Source organism: Brachypodium distachyon, chromosome 4 (assembly GCF_000005505.3).
Source record: "Brachypodium distachyon strain Bd21 chromosome 4, Brachypodium_distachyon_v3.0, whole genome shotgun sequence".
In the NCBI taxonomy this organism is placed as follows: domain Eukaryota; kingdom Viridiplantae; phylum Streptophyta; class Magnoliopsida; order Poales; family Poaceae; genus Brachypodium; species Brachypodium distachyon.
This window is the reverse complement of record NC_016134.3, coordinates 39,997,079-40,022,088: the sequence shown is the minus strand read 5'-3', so window position 1 is coordinate 40,022,088 and position 25,010 is coordinate 39,997,079. Positions and strand designations below refer to the sequence as shown.

Sequence of the window (25,010 nt, the reverse complement as noted above, 5' to 3'; positions counted from 1 at the left end):
TTCTATATTACACATATACTTGTTGACGTCTTCGGTTTTGAATTAGTGGAAATCCTCGCCCTCACCGAGACCATTCGTAGGCATTGTTTGGAATAAAAGACTTTCACGGGAATTTCGCAGGAAAGGAATTCTATAAGAATTTTTTCCTATGCTGACATTTGGATTATAGGATTGTATCTGAGAATTCCTATATGAATGTTTTTTTTCCTTCATGTTTAATTTAGAGGATTCCAAACATCTGCTCAAACCTCATGTTTTCTCTTCTTTTTTTAAGAAGTCCAATGCAACATGTGACTTTACATCCCCTTTTTTCTCCACCGAAGAAAAAATTTCCTGTCAAATTACTGTGAAGCATCTAAACAGTTGTGTTGTTTTAAATTCTTATAGCTAGGAATCCACAAAACATGACATCCAATTCTTGTAATTTTCCTATTCCTGTGTTTTTCATCTACAATGTTCCAAATGAGGCTAATGAATCGGTTGATTTGATTAATGCTTATGTTGAGATAAAGAAAGGTTTAAACAACTTGTGCAATACACTTTCATAGCAGCGTATGAGCATTTATCTGTTAACAATTTGATTCATCTTTACCTCGTTGTAGATACGGATGCCTTAGGCATTCGTAACTTTAACTAAAACAATAGAATAAAGAAGCTACCATGTTCAGCTTCATAGGCTTACCACGGCCACACTGAGATATATACTTCATCCGTTTCATATCAAGTGACTCAAATTTGTTTAAATATGTATGATTTACAAACTAAAACATGTCCAGATACATGTAATATTTGGAAATTTAATATGGGACAGAGGGAATATGTGTTTTCTGATTGGAAAAGATAGGAAAAGATAGATAGATTGTTTTTTTGTACACTGGAGATTTTGAAAAGGGAAGACTGACAGACTATGTTCTGCAGACAAAAGCCTCGCAGTCGGGCTGCCACGGTCTACTTCGCTAGGTGGGCCTGTAGCTTTGTTCTTACAGTTAGCCCATCAAGTTCTGTAACAAAAAAGACCATAGAGTTCTAAGGTGACGTAATGTTACAGCATAACATATCCTTAAAAAAAATGTTACAGTATAACAACCTTTTTTGTATGATCCATCCGTATTCTTGTAAATGCTTGTGCTACAGATTTTTTATTTGTTATTATCTACAGGAAGAACATGCAGTGTTTTTTTTTTTGCTTTATTTTGTGTCTAACCAAATAACTTGTGCAACGTTTTCACATAGGTACGGACTTGTCTTAAAATTGGTATACGACATTTATAAGTCTTATATAAACACTTCCCGTGCTCATAATCATGCACAAATATTACATCAAATGATGCTGATTCGCGCTGTTGCTGCTGCTGTTGCTGATCTAATCGCGAAGTTACTTTATAATTCCTCTGAGATAGACGACACTAAGCATTTGGTTCTCTGATGCCTAATTTTGTTCACGAGAATATATACTGGCTGTGTGTACGTACATGCATGCAAGTATGCAACCCCCTCCGTCCACCCATGTAAGCTAGGCACAAAGGAAAGGGAAACGGCTCCGACCGCGAAAATCAAACATCACACCAGCATGTGGGTCGTGACAGAGGAGACGAACATATATATACCGTGCAGATAGCTAGCTAGCTCTCTCAATAGATCGGCATTCACGGCAAAGAGTTAAACTAAGAGTGCGGCCGGGTCGGAGGAGGGAGATCATGATAGGATGGGGCGACGTGTACAAGGTGGTGGCCGCCATGGCGCCGCTCTACTTCGCGCTGGCGCTGGGCTACTGCTCGGTGCGTCGGTGGAAGCTCTTCACCCCCGACCAGTGCGACGCCGTGAACCGCCTGGTGGCCTACTTCGCCGTGCCCTTCTTCGCCTTCGACTTCTCCGCCCGCATCAACCCCTACGCGCTCAACTACCGCGTCCTCGCCGCCGACGCGCTCTCGAAGCTCGCCGTCGCGCTCGCCCTCGCCGCCTGGGCCGCCGCCGTCAAGGCCAAGCAGCGCGGCGCCGGCGGAGATAAGCTGCTGGCGGCGTCTTCGGGGTGGTGCATCACGGGGTTCTCGCTGGCGACGCTGAACAACACGCTGGTGGTCGGGGTGCCGCTGCTGGACGCCATGTACGGGCCCTGGGCGCGCGACCTCGTCGTGCAGCTCTCCGTGGTGCAGATCATCGTCTACTTCCCGCTGCTGCTGCTGGCCTTCGAGGCCAGGCGGGCTTGCGCTGGCGGCGCCGGGAATAAGCCGGCCGCTCCGCCGGCGAGCGATGATGACGTGGAAGGGGCTGCAGGGAGGATCGAGCCCGTCGACTATCAGTCGGCGTGGGCGTTGGTGAGAGCGGTCGGGCTCAAGGTGGCGCGGAATCCCAACGTGTACGCGGGCGTCCTCGGCGTCGCCTGGTCTTGTGTCACCAACAGGTGCGCGCTCTTGCTCTTCGATCTCGGCTTCGTTCTTACATGTAGTATGTAGGTACACCACTGCGAGCACTAGGTGCGGAAGAAGTAACAACTGAGATGACGGAGCTGCTAGGTGCCACGTAGTGTTTTTGGGTTGGCTGAGGGACAACAAACGTACGTTTTGTTTAATTGATCATAGATAATGGTAATCTTATTGCCAGATCATCTTCTGTCTATTTTAATTTTTTTTAGCTAACCAACTTTTTTCTCGGCTCATAAGTTTTCGGTTTTGCTATATCTAAATCCCTTGATTTTTAGTTAGAGATAGGTTGATTTTTCAGCTGTTGGATGTGATTTGTGCTTTAAGATTTGAAACGGATGAAGAAAAAAGATGGATAAAATAAGATCTAGATATTAATCCAACAACTCTAATTCATCAACTTAGATTTAAACCTTTTACTTAAAAATATATAGCCACAGCCAAGTTCATTGTAGCTAGAAACAAGTCCATGCACGGTGGTGCAATTGTAAAAATCTAATAGCCTTTATTTACAGAAAAATCTGCTCCCTCCGTCCCTTTATTAACTGACGTGGATTTGTATAGATTCCACGTCAGTTAATTTGAAATGGAGAGAGTAATTACCTTTGTCTAGGGCCTGTGAGTGGAACCCTGCCTTTTGTCATATGGAGAAAAGTACAATCCAACAACCGCCACTTAGCTATAATATCGCCGACCAAAGTGAGCATTTGTAGTAAAGATTGACCAATATGAGCATAATGCAAGGAATTCACGGTGACGGCTGTAGGTTGTAGCTATCAAAATATTTTGTCATCCTTTTTCATACTCCATATCGTGTCATATTAATTGTCACGACTTTGTGTAGATATACGTGTATCTAGACGCGTTTTAGTGTTTAGATACATGCGTATGTAAATAAAGTTGCACACTTAATATGAGACGGAAGGAGTATGAGTTTAACTAGATTTTGAGTGAACCAGTCCGGTTTATTGGAGTTAGAAAGTCTTAGTTTCAAAACTCTCAGCAGACACAGTATTTACAAAATATATGTCCAGCCTACATCGACCTTATGTCCAAATCCCAAGGAGTCTAGACGTGAGAGAGTAACAAGCAGCAAAGAGGAGTAACAAGCAGCAACAACCAAATGCAAAAATAATAATGTCTCGACTTACCATTAAGAGATCGAAGTATCATAATCTCGTTTGTCTGACTATCTTTTACACTCTGTCCAAAAAAACATGACAAATTTGAGGGTTGAAGAAACCAAGGAAAAAAATTCTCCTATGAACGAAATTGCTGAGAGAGAAATGCAATTAAGAATCAATTTGGAAAGGAGTAACTTGGACATAAATTGCTGTTATGGGAGCTCAAGGATCAATTTGTCCTTATATATTTTGATTTTTCATATTAGTAGATACTCCTTCCGATCAATATTAATTGTCTCAAATTTGTTCAAATATAAATGTATCTATTCATAAAAAACGTCTAGATACATGTAATATTCCAACAATTAATATGTATCGGATGGAGTAGTTGTCTTGTCACGATATTTTTTTGGATGAAGAGGACACCTTTAAAGCTACCGAACAGTTCGTGGCTATATTTTTCTACATCAAAACGTACACACACCGTTGAATTCTGTCCCTAGTAATTACACTAGTTAATCAAGTGAGTAGGTTTCTTAATTGTATTCCAATCAAGTCAGGGCGGATATGTGCTCCATGTCAAGTGTTAAAGCAAGATGAGGTGATTCGCACTATAAATGATCATTGAAGCAGAACAAATACCATGTTAGTGGAAGGGACGAATAAATAATTAAACATACTTTGAGGTAAAGTAGATTGATTTACTAATAGCATCCGGTGCATTCGGCGACGTTAGTGCAACCAAATAAAAAAAAACACATTGCGCTAGTTGGAGTATAGCCCGGTCGGGAACATTAGGAGAACAACTTTAGTATGCAGAATTATCGGCATGGATCGAGTTCTTTTGGTCTGATTCAAACTGGGAGAATATATGTCTGGTTGCCATAATCTGGTGACGATCTTTCTAGACACAATGATACTATACTGACATTCCCCTGTTATCAATTTATCATGCATGCGTGCGTACAGGTGGCATATCGAGACGCCAAGCATCATCGAGGGCTCCGTGCTCATCATGTCCAGGACCGGGGTCGGGCTCGCCATGTTCAGCATGGGTAAACTAGCTAGTAAAAAACTACTCAAGAGAATTAACGAGATAACCAGAATGCATGCACGTTATAAGCTAGTACTCCATAATCCATAATTTATACTGCTCCGTAGAACAACCTCAAGAGAATTAACGGGATGCGCATATCTGGTCGTCTATCGCAGGCCTGTTCATGGCGCTCCAGGAGAGGATCGTGGCGTGCGGGGCCGGCCCGACGGCGCTGGGCATGGCGCTGAGGTTCGTCGCCGGCCCGGCGGCCACCGCCGCCGGAGCCGTCGCCCTCGGGCTCCGCGGCGACGTCCTTCGTCTCGCCATCATACAGGTGCGTGTGTGTGTATAAACAAACGAGCTGTTCATCAATCGCTGGCACACGCTGTACACGCTCCTTGGTTAATTTGCGTTAGCTTGTGATTGACAGGCCGCGCTTCCTCAATCCATTACCACGTTCGTGTTTGCCAGGGAGTATGGCCTGCACGCCGATGTACTAAGCACCGCGTAAGTTGCTTCACATACATGTGCTTTTTAGACAGGCTTATAAGTAACTAAGTGAGGACCTTTTCGCTGCAGTATCTGAAAGTCTGAAACTGTACTCTGTTTCTCTTTTGTTGTTGAATCTCGCAGGGTTATATTTGGGACACTGGTGTCGCTCCCCGTGCTAATCGTGTACTATATTGCTCTAGCCTTCGTTGGATGATCATTATGCGTGCACAGTGGCGGAGAGATTGCATTGCATCTCAACACAGAACACCTTCATCCATCGGAGGGGTGAACAGACGATCTGCATGGAGCAACGCACACTGAGTGGCTGAAGATCGCCGCACTGCTACTTGATTTCCGTCATCTCCGCCCAAACAAGTACGGAGTACTAGTAACTGTGGTATTGGTAACACTTTATCCATTCCATAATATAAGACAGATTAGCTTTCGTTAAAGACGAGAATTTAAGCAAACAATACTCTATTAGTCTGACTTTAGTAGAAGAGCAGGGGATTGAACCAAGTAAATACGTACATATATGATTCCTGAATCCCGATCGTTGCCGGGTAATCGAACCACTTTTACCTGTAAGAAAACCTGAAGAAAGCAGTACTCCCTCCGTTTCTAAATTGTTGTCGTTGTTTTAGTGCAAACATGAACTAAAACTACGACAAGAATTTAGAACAGGGCAAGTAGAAGAGCAGGAACGGAGCAATGGCAACGATCCTTCCGAAGGTGGATGCCATAGCCAACTGTGGATGCAGAGGACCGTAGCTTCCAGGATGCACGACACTGACACGCGCATGTCAGCTCGCGTTCTTGGGATCTCGATCATATCGTACGCATCAGGTGCGCGAGGTGTCGCACAGTGGCACACGCATGGATCGGTCGATACCATCGAGGACGATTGGTGCCCATAGATTCACATAGCACATTCTAGATGCGTGCGCAATGCCTGGCGCCTAGCACGCCGCGTTTTCATTTCCTCCGGAAAAAGAACCTTGTGGCAATTGGTCTCTACTGCTGCCGAGACCGGCCATCGATCATCCTGTCTCCTTGTGCTCTCATGATGCCATCAACTTGTGACTTGTTTCTCCATGGGTCGATATATGTATCTATTTATTTCCTTGTGTGCCTCTTGCCCCATCGCCGTAACATTTTGAAGAGAACTCGGGCAGCTGGGTGGTCGCTCACTTATATTCATGCCAGTCAGGTACACGAACACGCATATACTGTTGATAGCTACTCCACGCGGCACGCCGTTAGTTGCAACTGTATCTTGACCTGAATGGGGGCAGCTCCGTACCGTTTCAGCATCAGCACTCGCACACGTTTAAGAGCTGCCAGGCCACTTGCATTTATTTTTATTTTTATTTTTGCGGGTGACTGCATTTCTGCTTTTCTTTCAGAAAGGCCTACGCTCTCCCAGGAGGACAGGTGGATGCGCGCCGTTCATCTGTCCCGTACGGCAAAGCATGCCAGCGTGTCGAGTGCTCCAAATTCGTTGTGATCAGTTTAACCCACTAAATGATTTCTTCGGTCAAGAGAGCCTGCAAAAATTCGAGCACCAGCCGAAAAAATATGCCGTGCTGCCAAATTTTTCAGCAAAGCACAATGCGCTCGAGAGTAATTCGTCTATCGCAGGGTTTTTTAGTTCGACTTCAATCATCACATGCCTTTGCATTGCTGCGAACACTGTAGATGACGCTAAAAATGTAGCCTATTTGCGTAAGATTCTAATGGAGATGATAGATAGAAGTGGTGTTATCCCTAAATAGCATTACTGTCCACTCTGTAAACGAAGATCGACGCAACAGTCCCCGAAAAAATAGAAGTAGATTGACGCAACAGTCGGAAGTGCACGACAGGGAGAGGAACGGAACGGAACGCGCTAGATACGCTCCACGGGGTTCGGCCCCTCCCTCTTTTCTCTCTCTGTCTGTTCCCATCTCCATCTCCATCTCCAATTCTCCATCCATCTTAGCGGCGGTCACCATTCACCTCACCACCGCGCGCGCCTGCCTCGTTCCTATCGCCCCCCCAGCCTCCAAGCCAGCGTACGTACGTGCGCCCGGTCCACCACCGCCTCGCCCTCGCTACTGGCCACCGCGCGACCAACCCTCGCCGCGCGCATCCCATATAAACCTCCCCCACCCCCGAGCCCTTCCCCTACCCGGCGGCGAATCTCGGACCCATGCTGCGCTGCCACACGCCGCCGCAATGCCGCCCGGCGCCGCTCGGCCGGCGCGGGCTGCCGCGGGCGGCGGCGGAGGTCGTGCGCTGCGCCGCGCGGGGCTCCCGGCGGCTGCCGTCGCTGATCGTGGCGTCGTCGTCGTCGGCGGAGGCGGCCGTGACTTGCGGCGAAAGCCTGGCGGAGCGGCTGCGTATGGGGAGCCTCCTGGAGGACGGGCTGTCGTACAAGGAGAGCTTCATCGTGCGCTGCTACGAGGTGGGGATCAACAAGACGGCCACCGTTGAGACCATCGCCAACCTCCTCCAGGTGAGCCCGCGTCCAATTCTCCGACTCCCGGGCTCGATTTGAGTCGGCCTCTGATTGGACGGAAGAATAGGGTGTGTTGTTCTCGTCCGATTCGGGGGTGTTTTGGATCTGAATTCTGGAAGCTGCAGGCTTGCGGTAGATCCAGAGCCCCTTTGCTGTACCGCGATTAGCATTTAATTTAGCTAGAGGAATTCCTATGCTCAAACATGTACGTGTCGTTCCTTGCGTAACTCGAGCTCAAGCTTCAAGGAGTTAGTTATCCCATTCTTATTCTAGTCAGTGTTGCTTCTGATTTATGTTGCTGCAAGTGAGAACTCTCCATCCCTAATTGTGGAAACCATGTGCCCAACTGCCCAAGATATCGCCCACAGAATTCTGCTCCCGGTGTGCATGCACTGCATCCATAGTGTGTCACTTTGGAGAAGTACAGCAAGTTCTTGAAATCCTACCTTGATAGTGTAGGGAATCCCAACCCAATCAACTCAGTTTAAGCAATTCTATGTGCTTGAAGAATGTGAGGGGGTTGTTACTAAATCCTTTGGATGTGCTTGCTCCAGCATGTAAACAAGTATTTTAAAAATAATCGAGTAACCTGCCTCCCTCATTTGCCTAAGAAATGCCATTCTAATGGGTTGTAGATGACCTGGAGCTATCTCTCTTGGGATTTGCTGACTTTAATGCAACTCATTCCCTCATTTGCAACCTTTGAAAATTTTACCCACTCTCAAAACTTCTGAACTCAAGATCATCGGATGTGAACGATATGCTCCGTAATCCCTATAAATTCAGAACAAATAGTACTCCGTCCCAAAATAAGTGACGTGGATTTGTGCAAGAATCTATACAAATCCAAGTCACTTATTTTGGGACGGAGGGAGTAGTACAAGTGTTTCCACTTATGTTAACTCGAGTGATATTTATCCACATTAGCGTTATTTATATCGAGTTTTCTCAATAATCTCGCTATTTTCTTTGTGACCTGATTGTGATTAGCTTTCTTGCAAGTACAGGAGGTAGGGTGTAACCATGCACAAAGTGTTGGGTTCTCCACTGATGGTTTCGCCACAACTACAACAATGAGAGAACTTGGACTCATTTGGGTTACGAATCGAATGCACATTGAGATCTACAAGTACCCCGCTTGGTAAATTTGCAGGATTTCAATGAACTTGTTTTCATGCCATTTCCCCTCTATTAAGATTTAATCCTGACTGTTAACTCTTGCTACAAATAGGGGTGATGTTGTTGAGATTGAAACATGGTGCCAAGCTGATGGAAGGATTGGTACTCGGCGTGATTGGATCATTAAGGATTTGGCTAGTGGTGAAGTTATTGGAAGAGCTACCAGGTACATACTGCTCAAGTGCAAAGCTTGAATTTTTGTTTTCTACTGCAAGTAGTGATTATGCTTGCATAGTTGAGTTCACAGTTAGAGTTTAGAACCATATTTGTGTCTATGGGGGAAAAGAATAATAAGGGACAAGTAATTGTTTCATACCTGTTTAACTAAATATGTTTCCTGACTTTTTAAACTTCATCCCAGGCAAATCAGCAAAGTAAGTTGTGTATGACAGATAGAACCCAGGTACTAGACTGTCAACAATCTAAAAACTTGTGTTCAAGAATCAAAATGCCCCAGTGGTCCTTCCAATGGTGCTTTCTGTATCCTCTAGTTGATGTGGTACACTGGACATATTTGTTCCTTGTTGACCTGCAGTTCATAGTACCCTTGATCATCCACGTTTATGAACGAAAATCAACTAATGGGACTTTGTTTTGCTGTTAGTCTGTCACTGTGTTCAGTACAAGTAACTAACAAATCCATATTACTTGCTTTTCCAGCAAGTGGCTCATGATGAACCAAAGTACACGCAGACTTCAAAGAGTCAGCGATGAAGTCAGGGATGAGGTTTTTGTCCACTGCCCAAAGACTCCAAGGTAAGCTGGTACTCATAGATACATACTTAGTTAAGGCTTCAACTGAGAGAAGATGCCATCTTTTATACGTCAAATGGGCTTCACTAAATATTCCCCGGTCTTAAGTTACTTGAAAATTGCTACTCCGTAGAATAGTTTTCCTTTGTAGTTAGTTACAAATAATTGTTTGGTAGACATAATGGTTGCAACAAGTTACCGCTGTGCAGATTAGCATTCCCTGAGGAAAATAATGGTAGTTTGAAGAACATTCCGATTCTCACAGATCCTGCACAGTACTCAAGGCTTGGGCTAGTGGTTAGTTCTTCAGTTCTTCCCTTCGGGAATTGTTATGCTCTGCACTTTGACAGCTTCAATGTTAACAGACCATAATTTCTGTGTTGCAGCCTAGAAGAGCTGATCTGGATATGAACCAGCATGTCAATAATGTCACTTACATTGGTTGGGTCCTCGAAGTAAGTATCCCACCGACCCTTTTTTACTGTAACTACCAGCTCACCGTTCTTTTTATGTGATATAGTTTCTAGCCTGCATTATCTTGTTTTTTAACTATTCTTTATTCAGTGTAGATATCTTGAATAGTTTATGACAAGTTATTTGATTATTCCTTAAGATCATAGTTTCCCTTCTTGATGGAATCATGTATACTAATGTTACCTTTGTAGTTTTGTGACAGTTTCTGATATCTATTTCATTTCCCCGTTTCAATCCACAGAGCATACCTCAAGATATTATCGATACGCATGAGTTGCAAACAATCACTCTTGACTACAGAAGAGAGTGCCAGCATGATGACATTGTCGACTCTCTTACTTACGTAGAGGAAGGAGAGGCGAAAAGTTCGAATGGATCTGCGTTTGCAGCACCACACCCACAAGAGCAGTGCCAGTTCTTGCACTGCTTGAGATTTGCTGGGGGTGGGGGTGAGCTCAACCGCGGCCGTACCGTGTGGAGGAAACTATCTAGATAGAAAATTATATGTATTGCACAAATGTATTCTGCTCTTCCATTCGTTTCATCATTTTGCTCTTTTTACCAGCTGGCTCAGCATTACCGGAGAATCGTTTGTACCCCAAATTTTGTGATAAAGCCAATTTGTGACAGTTCGCTGGACCTCAGCTTGAGTTGTGCGGGTCAACTACACGTTCATTTGGTACTGTAATCTATTGAATGCCTCCTTGGTGCCCACAAGAGAGGTTCAATTACATTCAGTAGTATGTAATTTAGATAAGCCTATTGGTTCAGTGACATTTTCGTAAATCATTTTGATCCAGTGCATTGTTGCAACAATTATACCTTTGCATCAGCGGTTCATATCACTGGTATATGCTGCATTACCTTTTATTATTATCTTGGACAACTGATTAACAAGATAGAGCGTTCTTCCTGAAAAAAACAAACACAAGATAGAGCATTGACTGGGACCAAATTTGCTACTTCATGTCTTCAGTATGGGACAGTTCACTCGCTCCACATGTATTCCATCTTGTAGCTTGAATGCCACAACTCTTAGATAGCTTGCTTACTTGCTTCAATGTTCCTACTCTTGTATGAGTTGCCACTAAAGAAATTCGTGAGAAATGGAGAAATATATTCGCCAAACTTCCATACTGATTCAATTCCGTGATCCCATTAGACAACCTGCTCTAAAATTTCAGTCAAAAAGTTACCAATTGACAATCAGTGCTCTTATATTTAAAAAAGGAAAAAAAAAGAGAGCAAGTGCTATCAGAAGCACTCGTGTAAATTTGCAAAACATGTAAATGTTCATTGCATCTTAACTCATGGAAGGATTGTAAATACCGTAACAACGAAGAAAATAAACAGATGATTAATACGAAATCCACATTTTTCTTAACAGCCAATAGTACCTTAAGTACATAATTCAAGCCTAAATGGTAGCCACAAAGATGTAGTGTACATGTTTACAACATGATCTGGGATACAAACAAGGAGAAGCCTTTTTTTTTAACTGTATATATGATTGCTGCTAAAAAAACAGTATATATGGTTGATGATGACCCGAACAAAGGGGCGGCTAGAATGGTGTCTGCCACATTCTATGGTGGGCAATTCGTTCTCCTGGACAAGCAAGGAGGCCAATGGAACTAACTCTGACGTCAACATTCTGCCCCTAGATTTGTATTGATGAGGCTATTTAGCACTGACTTGAGGAACGGGATTAGGGGAAAATTAGAACCGTTGAAAATAAAAGTGAGTTGCTTGGAAAACGGTGAAATTGTGTTAGAAGGGAACAACATTGTTCCGAAGATTTGGGAGGTGAAGAGAAGTGAAGCCGTCAGTGAGAAGTGAAGCCGTCAGTGAGAACAATCGGTCAAGCCAGCGGACTTGCATCCCCTGACTTAAAAGTTAGTGACTTTATGGTCACTGGCAGGTGGGGCCGGATCCACATGTGACTTTAAGTCAACCATCGGCTGGTGTTTCTTTATAGTATGAAAATAAATTGATTGGTGTGAGCTATAGTTTGTCTATATGTACATTCTTTATGTCCTTTTCTAAAATGACACTAGTCTTTTAGGCCAAAAGATAAGAGCTGTTCACTAATACTAGTATTTTTTTTAGGGAAAGACAGTAGGAAAAACCCCTAAAGTATAATTGTGAGAATCATGATTTGAACCCTGGTGTGTAGATCATTCACTAATACTGGTACATAGGTATGGGCCAGGATAGGCTTCTTATTTGCCGGCATCGAGCATCGCTCATGGCGCGTGCGAGTGCAGGAGGAAGACTACGATATTTACCTATAAGAACTTGCGTGTAATTTTATTTCACTTTAAAGATGGTTCTGAATAATAGCTATCATGTTCAATAGGTCATATACAGTATATGTTTTCAGTTTTCCTATGCGTTTTACAATTCATCTCCTATTCGTATCCGAGTCCAAACAAATGCTTGTCGAGTTCATATGAACTTTTGCCATTCAAGTTGTTATTTTCCCACATTTATTTATACATGTGTTAGATGAAAACCAATGTATGATGCATTCACTCATCAAAGATTCTTTCATAGAGTTGGATGTGATTTCCAGTTTGGTTTTGAACTCTTATTTTGATATAAAAAATATGACGTTTGGATGTGCTACACACAATGATAAAAAATGTCACCAATATCTTATATACTCTACTTTAGTTCTAGGACAAATCCTACTTAAATGGAGTAGAATATGCGTTTCTAGTTCATGTATATTATGGAGTTCTGTTCGTATTTGAGTACATTTGATCAGATTCTCACAAAATACATTTTTTTACATGTATTCTAAATACATACAATCACATGCATATTTTGGTCACCACTGAACTCATATGTGCTTGCTATGGTAGGGTGGACATATTAACCATTAACCAAGGACCGAGCAACCGAACCAAAAAACCGAGACCGAATCAGTACAGACAGAAACCGCATTTTTGTCACTAACTCGGTCATCATTTCTTAGGAACCGAAATTAGCCAGGGAAGTTCGGTCAATTGTCTCGCTTACTCGAAGAAACCTGTTTTTTTGGAATAAAACTCGAAGAAACCTACGAAACCGAACAAACATGCACATGTCACAATGTCAGCCCATGGTCCAACATCGCTAGCTCCCCTGAGTTGATCTCTTCGTTCTCTAGTAGGCAGCCTCATTCTCCACACATCTGCTCCCGTTCTCTAGTCCCGATTCCCCACACCCGTGGCCTAACAAGCAGTTCCCATGGACCGCCTCTTTTTTCTCCACCCCGGGAGGCGGCGGTGACCTGCAGCCTATACCCCTCCCCTTCACCCCGGCGGAAGGTGGCGGTGGTCGTCTGCAGCCGACAATCGTCTCCTCTTCCTGGCGGGCGGCGCATGCGGTGATCTTTAGAGTCGACGGTCTTGTCCACACCGACGGGCGTTGGGCTTCAGCCAACGATCCTTCTCTCCACCCGGCAGACGACGGTAGCAATGCCTTACATCGCGATGATATCTTCTATTTTTGTGATTGGAGAATTTTTTTTTTTGCGGATGTGACTTGAGATTTCCGATGATACGAGATGTTGATGTTCACGTGATCTTCTTTCTAGTAAAATTTGATTTTTCCATATAGGATCTTACTTCTCGTGTGGTACATCATGTTTTTCTTCCAATCAATTTTGGAAGTGTGTCTGTTTTTGTCTCTTTTGGTTAATCTATCGGTCAGTTTGGTTCTAAGTTCTAAACGAGGACCTACCGATTTCTCTTTCGACCGAACTCCTCGGTTAGCCTCACACGACTTATTTCTTCTGAACCGGATCTCTCAAAACCCGAAGAACCGAGCGGATCGGTTCGGTCTAACCGAAGTCCCACCCAAGAAGAGTCTTGTTCGTGCTCCTCTTTCTTATTTTTCCATCCTCACCATCCATGGCCGAGAGCGCTCGGTAAAAGATGGAAAACCTTGCTTCCCCACTTCTCCCCTCTTTGCTACTCCCCTTGCGGCGTCCTTCTACCGCTCTACGTCGCGGCGGCGGAGGGAAACACCCAAGACCAAGCCCCTGGCTGAGACGCCGAGCAGTGCATCCCGACTAGTCGTCCCCGACCTCTCCATCGGTAACTGTAGCTCATCTTTCCCATACTTCCCTCTTCCTCCTGACTTGCCCCTGACTTCTGTGCTCTGACCTACCAATCCAACGCGCGCGTCCCTACAGGCTACAGCCCCGTGTCCTACAGCCGCTGCCGTTCCGTGTTTTTCGCAATCGTCGTTCCCGTTATTCCACATCGTGTTCCTGCTGTCTCCACCCCGTCCGCAATCATTGGTTTTCAGGTATGAGTTTGTTTTCATCCAGTGATTTGTCCACAATATATGGGTGTGCCGGTGCACGCTCGGCACACTAACTAGATCCCCTCCTGAATGCATGTGCTCGCGTTCACACCGGTTCTTGTGTTTCACAAGGGATGGGGAAGAAGCTGAAGACCAAGACCAAGAAAGTGCAGCAGCAGGAGCCGCTGGCCGATGCTGAATCCGGCGATCTGGGGTTGCAGGAAGCGAGTAAGTCAACAGAGGAAGCGGCTGTGTCAGCCAGTGATTGGGAGCAATGCGGCCACTACAGCCGGGACAATCCCCACTTGGACAAGGTTCTCCTGGATTTCATGTCTTCCAAGCATGTAGCGTCGTGTGAGCATTGCCGAGATGATGGCCCACGGAAGAAAGGCGGTAAGCAACAGAAGAAGAAAGGAGGTGGAGGTGCTGCCAAGACGCAGGCTAAGGTGGAGAAGAGTGATATGTGGATCTGCTTGGACTGCGGTCGGCATTTCTGTGGTGGTGCGGTGTCTGAGACCAAGCCATACGGCCATGCCAGAAGGCATGCCAAGCAGGACCGGCATTGGTGGGCTGCACGGTATGATGAACCAACTGTTGCATATTGCTTGTCATGTGAAAATAAGGTGTCTATTGAGATGCCTATAGTAGAGTCAGTTGTGGCTGCGCCAGCCGATGATAAGGTGTTTGGTGCAGTAGATAGCAATGCATTGGTTTTGGCTAATTGCCATGGTAATGTGATTAAAGGGCTGCCAAATCTTGGAAATACATGCTTCTTCAATGCAGTGCTGCAGAGCCTCCTTGCACTTGATAGGTTGCGCAGCAAGATGTCAGGACCGGACGTTCCAACAGGAGCCCTTACTATGTCACTAAAGAAGCTCTTTGTGGAAACGAGTGCTTCAAATGATGCAGGAGGTGCACTGAGTCCGAAGAGCCTCTTCTCAAGTATTTGCTCAAAGTATCCACAGTTTAGAGGCTACCAGATGCAGGACAGCCATGAGTTACTCCGCTGTTTTCTTGATGGCTTACGCACGGAGGAAACTGAAGCACGGAAGCTACTGGAGGAGGCTTCCAGTTCAGGGGTTACTACAATTGTCGACTCCATCTTTGGGGGTCAGCTGTCTAGTACTGTGTCGAGCACAGAATGCACACATGGCTCTGTTAAATATGACCAATTCCTTGATCTATCACTACCTGTTCCATCAAGGAGGCCTCCATCCAAGAGTGTTTCATCACCACCAGCCAAGAGAACGAATCAGTCCATACGAGATAGGAACAGAAATCGCAGATATGGGAAGATTACCACCACCAGAGCATCTCCTACAGTAGTGGAGAATAGCAAAGAAAGAGTCGAAACAGTCGCTGAATGCAATGATTCTCAGATTCTGGGTTCAGAACTGGGACAGGTTGTCAATGAGAAAGAGCCTGAGCCCTCTGAGGGCAGTGAGTCATGTGCTTCTGTTTCCAACCAAGAACTGAAGGCTGCTTCATATGTGGAGGATGACATTTCCTGGTTAGATTTTGTTGCTGATGCAGATGAAACAAGGTCTGAGATTCTTGATTCTGTGTGTTTTACTGAAGCAGGACAGATCTGTGACAGCAATGGTGCGACACATGGTTCATATGACTCTCGAGATGATGCTTTGCCCAAAGAGCAGGTCTTGAGTTCTGAGCACTCATGTGAGAACATTGTTGATGATGCAGCTTGTTTACAGCCTGTTATCTTGCTTCCTTACAAAGAATTGTGTACCACAGCCAACGAAATTTATGAAAGCTCACAGAATCCAAAAGATGTTGGTCCTGCTCCAGACATTTCTCCAGTAACAGAAAATAATGCACATCCTTTATCTGGTGGAAATGGAGAACAAGATGACTATATTGGTCTTGGTGATATGTTCAATGAGCCTGAAGTAACTTCTGAAGCTAAGGAAGAAACTACAGCTGGAGATATTGATGTGATGGCTTGGAGTAGCAACAGTGCTGATGATGAGGTGGATGTTAGTAATGCTCCCGTATCAGTTGAGGGCTGCTTGGCTTTGTATACTGAGCCAGAGCTGCTATCTGAATCGTGGCATTGTGAGCACTGTTCCAGCACTGCTGCACGCCCAAATACCAATGAAGGGAAAGGGGGCGACAAGATGGTCGCTAGTGCTAATGACAGAAAGGACAGTGAGAAAATCATGGCAAGTGGCGATGCAAGACAAGGTGGTGACAAGGTTATGATGAACTGCAGCAAAAAGGAGGATATTGATCAGATTATGACAACTGATTGTTGCTCTGACAATGTAGACCCTGACTTGTGCTGTAACAAAGTGGGGTGTGCAAATCCTGATGCTGAAAACACCTCTAATGGTAATTCTCCAGACACTGGAAATGCTACTTTACTGAATACAGGGTTAATCGTTGAACAGCCAGACAGTAAACATGATGGGAATACCGCGGATATAGCTGCTCAAGAAGCAAGTGCACCAGTGAGTTGTGGTGATAATGACTCTCCCTCTTGCAGTACTACTATCGACAGAATGGTTGAGTCTGGTGCCAATGCTGAAGAAGTTGTCACTAGTAGCCTTTCATCGCAGACACAGAGCATCTTACTGAGTGCGAAAGATAATGAAGATGTCACCACGAGGAATATGGGCAGGGGGAAGCGAGTGAAGATGGTTGGTAAGGCACACAAAGGGCAGGATAACCAAAATAAACAGAAAGAGGATGAAACAAAAGTTTTCAGAGCTGCAATGAGAAGAATTCTTATCAGCAAAGCACCACCTGTATTGACGATTACTTTGAACAGATTCAGCCAAGACTCCCACGGTCGATTCAAGAAATTGAAAGGGCATGTGTGCTTTAAGGAGACGCTCGATGTCCGGCCGTTCATACACCCAAGGTACTAACCTTTTGTTACTTAGTTGAAGTTACCATTTTTGTAGTCGAACCTGCAGCCATTTGTTTTTAACTTGGTTGAAGTTGCCATTTTTTTAATCGACCAAACAGATTTCTGCTTACCTGCAGCTTTGTGTTTCTAAGTAATTCCTAGTAGCACCAAGGAGACACCACTGTACCTATGGTGTACTACATTATTAGTTGGCCATGTAGCACTTTGCCCCTATGATCTGAGAAAGATGAAAAACGACACTATACCTTTCCTCACTCAGTATGGTGGATCTTTCTTCAATAATGAAATCAATAGAACTGAAGGTTATTTTTTTCAGCCATAGAAGTTATCTCATATTTGGAAGTTCCAGCAAACTAGAGAACTGAAATGATAAATATTGTATGATGTTGATTCATGGGCTCTAATATTCTAGAATTTGTTCTGTAGGCATATTTTACAATTCGTTCACAATCTTATTGCTGGTTCAAGTCTGCCATGTTCTTATCCTGAAAGAAAGAGGAATGCGTAAAAGGCTGTTCATAATCAACGTCAATCAGGAGGATAGGGTTAAATTAGTAGCCCAGGTTCACATTCCAACTCATTGAGTGGTGCATACATGATCTAGAATTGAAGCTGTGCTGACTGCTTGCTTACCAAAATTTGGTTTTACACTAGGGACTCAAACTGAGTTTAAGCAGCATTGTAATGTTTGAGCATATATAGGAATATCATTTTGGTTCTAATTTCTAAGAATTACACAGTTTAGAGTAAAACTTGATATATGCCGTTTGATCTCTGTAGACACAATTATACACGTTTAAGTGCCTAAATGTGAAATCTTCAAGTCTGGTGCGCGTAAGTGTGTTATTCTTGACTTTAAAACCCAAGTGAAAGCTCACACAAATTTAGGGACGTATGGTGCACTTTGCTCAACAATTTGAAATTTCCATATTTGTGATTAATGGGTAGAAAGGGTCATTTACAGACTTTAAAATCTAAATTGGCTTGGACTTTGGAGATCACTGTTTTATTAATTATGCAGATCTAAGGAGAACGACAATACCACTTATCGCCTAGTTGCTGTTGTCGAGCACATGGGAACCATGACAGGAGGGCATTATGTTGCATATGTAAGATCTGGCAAGATTGGGGGTCGGCAGCAGCAGAGGCGTGCCTCCAAGTCTTGGTTTTATGCAAGCGATGCACAAGTCAGAGAAGCCTCTCTGGAGGAGGTTCTTAACTGTGAGGCTTACATTCTTTTTTACGAAAGGGTGGTTGAGTAAGATAATTTGTCTGGTGCCTACTCATGGAGCAGTGAGTATTAGGACAAGATCGACGGCAAGCAGACGGTGAGAAACAACAATTTTTTGGACAGGGAGTGTGGCTCAATGATTCTACATACTGCTATCAACCAAGTCTATTATGTTTGTTCGATCAAGTCACTCCATGGTTCCAGTTGGCTTCAGTGCTTTATGCTTGGTTTCAGTTGAAGAGAAGTTTGCAACTGGACTAGAACAGCTAATCTGTTAATGCTGCCTACAGTAATTTTTTGGGTTCTTTTTTAGAGCATAGTTGGAGGTGCTGAGAATGAGATTGTTCAAAATATCGGCGAATAGTTCATACAGATCTTGACAAGGGGCTTTATTGAGCGTTGTCAGTTGTTATTGTTCCACAATCATCATGAAAGATACATTTTTTTGGTATTTTGGGGGGTGCCCCTAAATTTTGAGTGATGAGGGCGTATACTGTAAAATACAGACCGTCATTGGAGGTGATAATGATTCTCTTTTCAGATTTTGCTCTTTTTTTCCTGATTCGCGGGCTGAGTAGCTGTGTGAGCCCAGATGGTTTAGGCACCTAAACGTGAAGTGTGCTACAATCTGTTCTTTGGAAGCGGTATAATACTACAATGTAGTCCAAACAGCGACAAGTATTTAGTAACGGAGGGAGTACTAGCTAGCAGTATATCTCTTGGGCTTTTTGTACACGTTCTGGAACTCTTTCTACTATAGCATGCCCCAAGAGGTCGACTGTGCAATGTCATCTGGATAGAACATCTTGACCCAGGCATTCCTAGGCATGCTGAGAGTCTAAATTGAAATGTTTGGTTGCGTTTATCAGTAAAGACATGTTAAAGTGAGAATATGTTTGACAATTCGTACCTTAGCTAGATTTGGTTACATTCTCAATGTGTTAGAGAAGACAGGATAAATGAATAACATATTGGTATAATCAACCATAGAGCATGTAAGCATTAAGCCATTAACCGAGGAGCACATGTAAGCGCAACAACATAATCATAAAAGCATTTTTGGTCTGCCCCGAACATCAAGGACGGAAGACGATCGTGACACGTATAATTGTAGAATGTACAACAGTGGTTAGAGCATCCTTGTATGGTCAAGTGTACAGCCTGACAGCTGGCTTACGTCTGGGCCAAGAAAAGTACTCTGTATGTTTCTTTCGTGGATTAAGTAAAGACCGACGATGATCACTTGTTGGCATAAACCTGCACTCCTGCAGTCTGCAGACTAATTACCGATATACTCGTACTACTACTGCAGACTAACTACCGCCATGACAGACCCGTAAACCCACGGTAAAACCCGGCATGCTTTGTCCTTCATGTCGCTGCCTGGAAACTGGATGTCATGTTAAGCGACAAGTCTAGACGTAGGTGTCCGTTTGACAAGTTCTATCTCGTCGACGCGGCATGGCATCCTGCATCCAGCCCACCACCGCTCTTCAGAGAAAACTTCCAGACCCCTGCCGCCGGAAGACGGCGCTCGCGGTCGCCGCTGCGCTGCTCCCGACCACACAAAAACTCCGCGCCGGAACCGGACGCTGGAAAAATTGTGGAAACCGTCGGCCGTAGCCGCCCGCCCGTGCTTGCGGTTTGCTTACGCCACTCAAGCGGTCGCCATGTGGCGCCGAGACCAGAACGGCGCCAAAGCGTGCGTACATGCTGGGTGAGACTCCAATCCAACCGCATCGGACGTTCGCCCTCCACAAAAACAATCCGCGCTCTCTCGGCCCGATCAGAAGCCGAACCCCGAGCCGAGTCCAAGGCAATCGGGAGTATTTGAGAGGCCCCCTTTTGCTCTTGCCACGGCACGGTGTCCGATATCAGAGTGAGTCCACATAGTTGCCGCGTAGCGTGGAGTGCTCCGCCCGGCCCCTGGGAAATGGAGCGGCGCAACGGCGGCGGCGTCACGCTCGCGCAGCAGCTCGCGGCGTCCTCCAACCTCCGCGACCTTCTCAAGCTCCGCGAAGACGACGACGACGACGGCACGCGTCTCGCGGCGGCGGGGAGGCGGCGCACGCTCCTCGACGTCATCCGCAGCGGCGCCGAAGACGAACGCGCCCCTACGGCTCCCTCCTCCTCCTCGCGCCGCCGCGCGTCCCCGGCGGCGGCACCGCCCACGCCGCCTGCGCCCGGGGAGGGGGAGAGGAGGGTGTCGCTGATGGCGCTGCTGGAGCAGGCGGAGCAGCAGTGGACGGCGGCCACGGCCGGCGGCGGGGCGTGGACGCGCGTGGAGGAGGTGGCGGCGTCGGAGGAGGGGAGGAAAGGCGGCGGCGCGAGCAGCGTGGGGGGAAGGTGCTGCGTGTGTATGGCGCGGGGGAAGAGCGCGGCCTTCATCCCCTGCGGCCACACCTTCTGCCGCGCCTGCGCGCGCGAGCTCCGCGCCGGCCGCGGCCGGTGCCCGCTCTGCAACGCCGCCATCCGCGAGGTCCTCAACCTCTTCTGACCGCGCAATTTCTCCCTTCAATTCAAGGACCCGGCCCCAACGTCTTCCGAATCCATTGGTGCTGAATTGCTCGCTTTGCTTCGAAGCTGTAAGCCTGTAACCCACCCGTCCTGTCGCTTCCAGACTCCAGAGTTCCAGACAGCATTTGGTGTAGATAACTTTCGGTGTTCTTCTTCTTCCATGTTCTTGGAACTGAAAAGATTCAATCATTCAACACAGCAAAGCAAATCATCGTCTTGTTGAATTGCGGATATGAATGCGCGCGACAGTGAAGATGGGTCCGATTACCGGTATGAATGCGCTCCCGGATTGTATGCTAGTACGGCATGCGAGCACGCCGGATCTGGCTCGTGCATCCACAGTGATTAGCCCGGGAGTCAATGCCGTCATTAAACTCTGCCCGCTAATTTCCTCGGTTCAACGCAACGGAAAATTCTAGTAGTCGCGGCGGTGCTATGATGTCACCGCCGGAAGATGATGGTACTCCAGGTAGATATAGATTGGGGGCGATGAGTTGAGTTGCAGGCCATCTGTCCACCTGACCTGATACGTTCCGTTGATGTTGACTTGGCCGAACGTTTAGCGTACGGCCAAACTGCTGCGCTGTACTACTGCGAGACTGATGCCAAATTGCAAGACCTCTTCTCCTCTCTTCTCGCCTTGTTTTCGATGCTGCCAATTCTACTACAGTACCAGTGACGGATTCTGGATAAGCTAGCTGGAAATGACGTACGGACCCACCGTAACTGAAATGGGAGCGAGAAAAGGGTGCGCTGGGGGACGGCTTAAAAATTGAAAAGTGAAAAATCCATCGATCCTGATTCCTGACAAAGCTGCCCGGCCATATGTTCCTCCGCCGCTATTGGACGCAACATGCATCCACGCACCGCGCACGGTGTACTTAGATCTCGTTGGATGGGTGAGCTAACTTTACCATATCTCTAATTAACGGTGTTGTGGTTCCAAATCTATCGATCTAGCTAGCTAGCCGGGGACCAATATCTCTTTCACCGGCGCGCCGTTAACGGACAGTGACAGCGCGCGTGAAGGCGACGACCTGCATGCAGGCGGCAAGCGGCCAGACGAGGATGGCTGGAGCACGAGGGCCGTGACCTGTAATGACGGCGTTCTGTTGCTTGCAGTATAGTGTTCTCGAGCAAGAGCGCATATATCATGGAGCGGATCAATGATTCTGGGCATAAATTTTGTTTGCTAATCAACGTTTATTTATAGACTTTGCTAATCTAAGTTGCTTGAGATTTTCTATGTCTAAATCGACGTCGTCTCTGCATTGAGATTCAGACAGGGATGGAGAGAATCACGACTATATTCACACACCTAGCACCATCGATCTAGACATGATAAAATATCCGTGAACTTAGGCTTTATTAGGCACGATTGATTTTGCTGGCAACAATTCAGCAACCTGCAAGTGTGTTATGCCGGTCCATATATAATGGTCTCATGAGACAGTCATCCATGCATGCTGCCCGAGTATGAAGGCAACGGAACAGTGCTGTCATGATTAATTAGAATCTTTAAGCCCCAGGGCATCTTAGCTCTCGCATGCAAGCTTAAGTTTTGAGATTTGTAGATATAGCGTACGGAAAATAGTAATCTTGAAGTGTTATGCCAAACAGTGCGTCGATTAACGGATTTGTTAGGGATCAGTCGCCTGAGAAATAAATTGTTTTTCTAAGTCGACGCGGAAACTTAATGAAATAAGCAAATAACTGAAAGAATATAGGAATGGTTGGTTAGTGTAGTGGTTTGTGGATGCTATGCCCATAGAGTAGAACGCATGTTCAAATCTACTTTTGGTTCTAACTATAACTTGTTTTGTTTTCGTTTGTAATTTTTATTTCTCTTGACGTAAAATAGAAGTATAGGATAATTTGTACATTTATTTTATTTTCTCGCGATCCGATTTTCTTTTGGACGAGTTGCATATTCCGACAATTTCAGTGCAATTTAAAAAAATTCATCCGCAATTTTAAAAGTTTCACCTGCAGTTTTTAGAATCGCGCATAATTTTCACCTGCAATTTTTAGAATCGTGCATAAATTTTCACCCGCAATTTTTAGAATCGCGCATAACTTTCACCAGAAATTTTTAGAACCGGACATAAAGTTTCACATGCAATTTTTAGAATTGCGCGTAAAGTTTCACCTGCAATTTTTAGAAATGCGTATAAAGTTTCACATGCAATTTTTAAAATTTGATTGTTATTATTTTTGTTGCCTTTTTCCTTTTTCCATGGCGTTGGTTGTGTTGTGCAAGTGTGCTTTTGTCCGGATCGGTTATTTTTAAATTTTAAGTTTTTAGCACCGTTTTAAAATTGTAGCAATACACATGAGAAGCATATAAATTGAGATTGGATTTATGTTAATATAAGGACGAATGCTTTTTATCGTGATCTCAAACTCCGAAACATACGCACACAATCACACATGCATGCATCCATGCACCGACGGGACTCACGCACAAACACATGCATGCATGCACCGACAGGACCCACACACACATGCATGTGCCTGTCCGGTTGACTGCGAAATATGATTTCTCGGCCGACTGAGCAGCAGGCAATCCCGTCAATAAATTAGGGTTGAAGGGAGTTTTTTTTTTGTCCTAGGTTGAGTAACCAGATGACACGGCCAGAAGCCCAGAATGTTTGCCATCGTGGCAAGTTTTCAGTAGAAGCCTCTTAAGCTGGGAAGGGAGGAAAACAATACGATATTGATAGCTGAGAGACTAAATTTTCCCGATTTCAGAGTTGAATGACCAAACCAAGACTTGTATAATAGTTGAGGGACAAACAAACATACAACATACTTTTTTGTCAATATATTCGTAAACGCTGACTCACCTTGTTCCTATAGAAGCTCCGCCGCTAAATGCGTCGACAGTTTGATGAACGTTGGTTGGTTTTGGAGTTCAGTAACATCAACTACTAAAAAATACACCTTTTCTAATTTGATCACATGCTCCCCAGAAAAACCGTTGCGCCGAGTTGTTTTGGGTGTTGCCTTGGTCGCTAGGATGACTTGGTCTTCAACCCATGACGGGGCATGGCACGGAGCTGGCTGGGTGCGTTCTTTGATGTATGGTTTTCGGATTTTTTTTATATGTACAATTTTTTTCACCTTAATCAATCAATAGCACTGCCTATGTTTGAAAAAAAAGAAGTACGAAGCGCATGGCAAACGGTCTCAATATGTTTTTTTTAGAATAACAGGGGTCTCCCCGGCCCCATTTCTTATTGAATGAGACCAAAGTCGTTCAAACGCTTACAGATATCAAAAGCAAAGAACGGCACGCAGGCCAAATTAACAGAGTTTCGCAAAACGGCCAAATATGGTCCAGACAGCAAACAACATACTCGTACAACATTCAACATCATCAGCTCTCAGACCGACATCTGCCGCCCATCAGAGAACCAATTGGTCGTCGACAGCTGATACTGCAGCTCCTCAATATGTTTGCAAGAAGCTACCACGCATTGCATATGGAGCTGACGAGGCGAACAACTCATCAGTGGTTGATAGCTATACGTATTTGCGAACCGTGCATCGATCTAGGAACTTGACGTCAGGATCTGTTCTGGAGCTTAGCTTAGGTTTGTTACCTGGGAGGAACAGGGGAAATAAAGAGGCCTTTCGCCCTTCAGTTTTCGGTATCTCACCGTTTGAGTACGGTAGAGACTAGAGAGAGTGTCGAGGAAACCTGGTGGTGGTGCGGACGGAGCCTTTCAACGTGCTTTTGCTTGCAATTCCTTCGCGTATCACGTGGTCTTCGGCTTTAGTTTGAGTAACACTCTGACGAATACACGAGTGTGAGCAAGGTATTGTTACACGTTACACAGCAACTTTAGGCATCATGCCATCATCGATCAGCTTCCAGCTACGGAGAGGATACCACTCGATTATACCAGCTGCCCACAAGTACGTGGGAGTGGGAAACAGTGAAGAACTTAGTAACATTGGGAAGAGTATCCGCGTGTGTAAGCAATTCACAGTTTTTCTGTGGTATATATGACCAGAATGTTTTAATTTGGGGAGAATCTCCGTTGTTTAGATGAGAGTTGGGATATATTCATCTTTTATCTCTTTTTTGCTCAA

At 45.2% G+C, this 25,010-nt stretch overlaps 4 protein-coding genes across 7 annotated transcripts; all 4 read left to right on the top strand.

Moving 5' to 3' along the window:
• The first annotated feature begins 1,510 nt into the window (after positions 1 to 1,510).
• LOC100842986 (probable auxin efflux carrier component 5b) lies at positions 1,511 to 6,848 on the top strand. 4 transcript variants are annotated; one of them, XR_001407998.2, is made up of 5 exons: positions 1,511 to 2,401; positions 4,757 to 4,914; positions 5,011 to 5,087; positions 5,214 to 5,447; positions 6,483 to 6,848. XR_001407998.2 is itself a non-coding variant. In XM_003576662.4 (5 exons), exons 1-5 carry the CDS (start codon positions 1,698 to 1,700, stop codon positions 5,284 to 5,286), a joined length of 1,098 nt encoding a protein of 365 aa, XP_003576710.1. In that variant the 5' UTR covers positions 1,513 to 1,697; the 3' UTR covers positions 5,287 to 6,201. The 4 variants fall into 4 exon arrangements, 2 of the variants coding, with proteins under 2 accessions (XP_003576710.1, XP_014758724.1); XR_001407997.2 differs by having other exon boundaries at positions 6,479 to 6,848; XM_003576662.4 differs by lacking the exon at positions 6,483 to 6,848 and adding an exon at positions 4,514 to 4,599 and having other exon boundaries at positions 1,513 to 2,401; positions 5,214 to 6,201.
• A 224-nt stretch (positions 6,849 to 7,072) lies between these two features.
• Positions 7,073 to 10,767, top strand: LOC100840264 (oleoyl-acyl carrier protein thioesterase 1, chloroplastic). The gene is made up of 7 exons (XM_003578333.4): positions 7,073 to 7,569; positions 8,580 to 8,713; positions 8,804 to 8,917; positions 9,412 to 9,507; positions 9,714 to 9,801; positions 9,891 to 9,959; positions 10,220 to 10,767. The coding sequence occupies exons 1-7, from the start codon at positions 7,264 to 7,266 to the stop codon at positions 10,472 to 10,474; spliced, it is 1,062 nt and encodes a 353-aa protein (XP_003578381.1). The 5' UTR covers positions 7,073 to 7,263; the 3' UTR covers positions 10,475 to 10,767.
• A 3,060-nt stretch (positions 10,768 to 13,827) lies between these two features.
• LOC100839956 (ubiquitin carboxyl-terminal hydrolase 2) lies at positions 13,828 to 18,941 on the top strand. Its single transcript, XM_003578332.4, has 4 exons — positions 13,828 to 14,063; positions 14,162 to 14,277; positions 14,407 to 17,155; positions 18,186 to 18,941. The coding sequence occupies exons 3-4, from the start codon at positions 14,409 to 14,411 to the stop codon at positions 18,424 to 18,426; spliced, it is 2,988 nt and encodes a 995-aa protein (XP_003578380.1). The 5' UTR covers positions 13,828 to 14,063; positions 14,162 to 14,277; positions 14,407 to 14,408; the 3' UTR covers positions 18,427 to 18,941.
• Positions 18,942 to 20,161: 1,220 nt separating this feature from the next.
• On the top strand, positions 20,162 to 21,136 carry LOC100842680 (E3 ubiquitin-protein ligase RNF19B-like). The gene has a single exon (XM_010240033.3). It carries the CDS (start codon positions 20,329 to 20,331, stop codon positions 20,890 to 20,892), a length of 564 nt encoding a protein of 187 aa, XP_010238335.1. The 5' UTR covers positions 20,162 to 20,328; the 3' UTR covers positions 20,893 to 21,136.
• Positions 21,137 to 25,010: the final 3,874 nt, after the last annotated feature.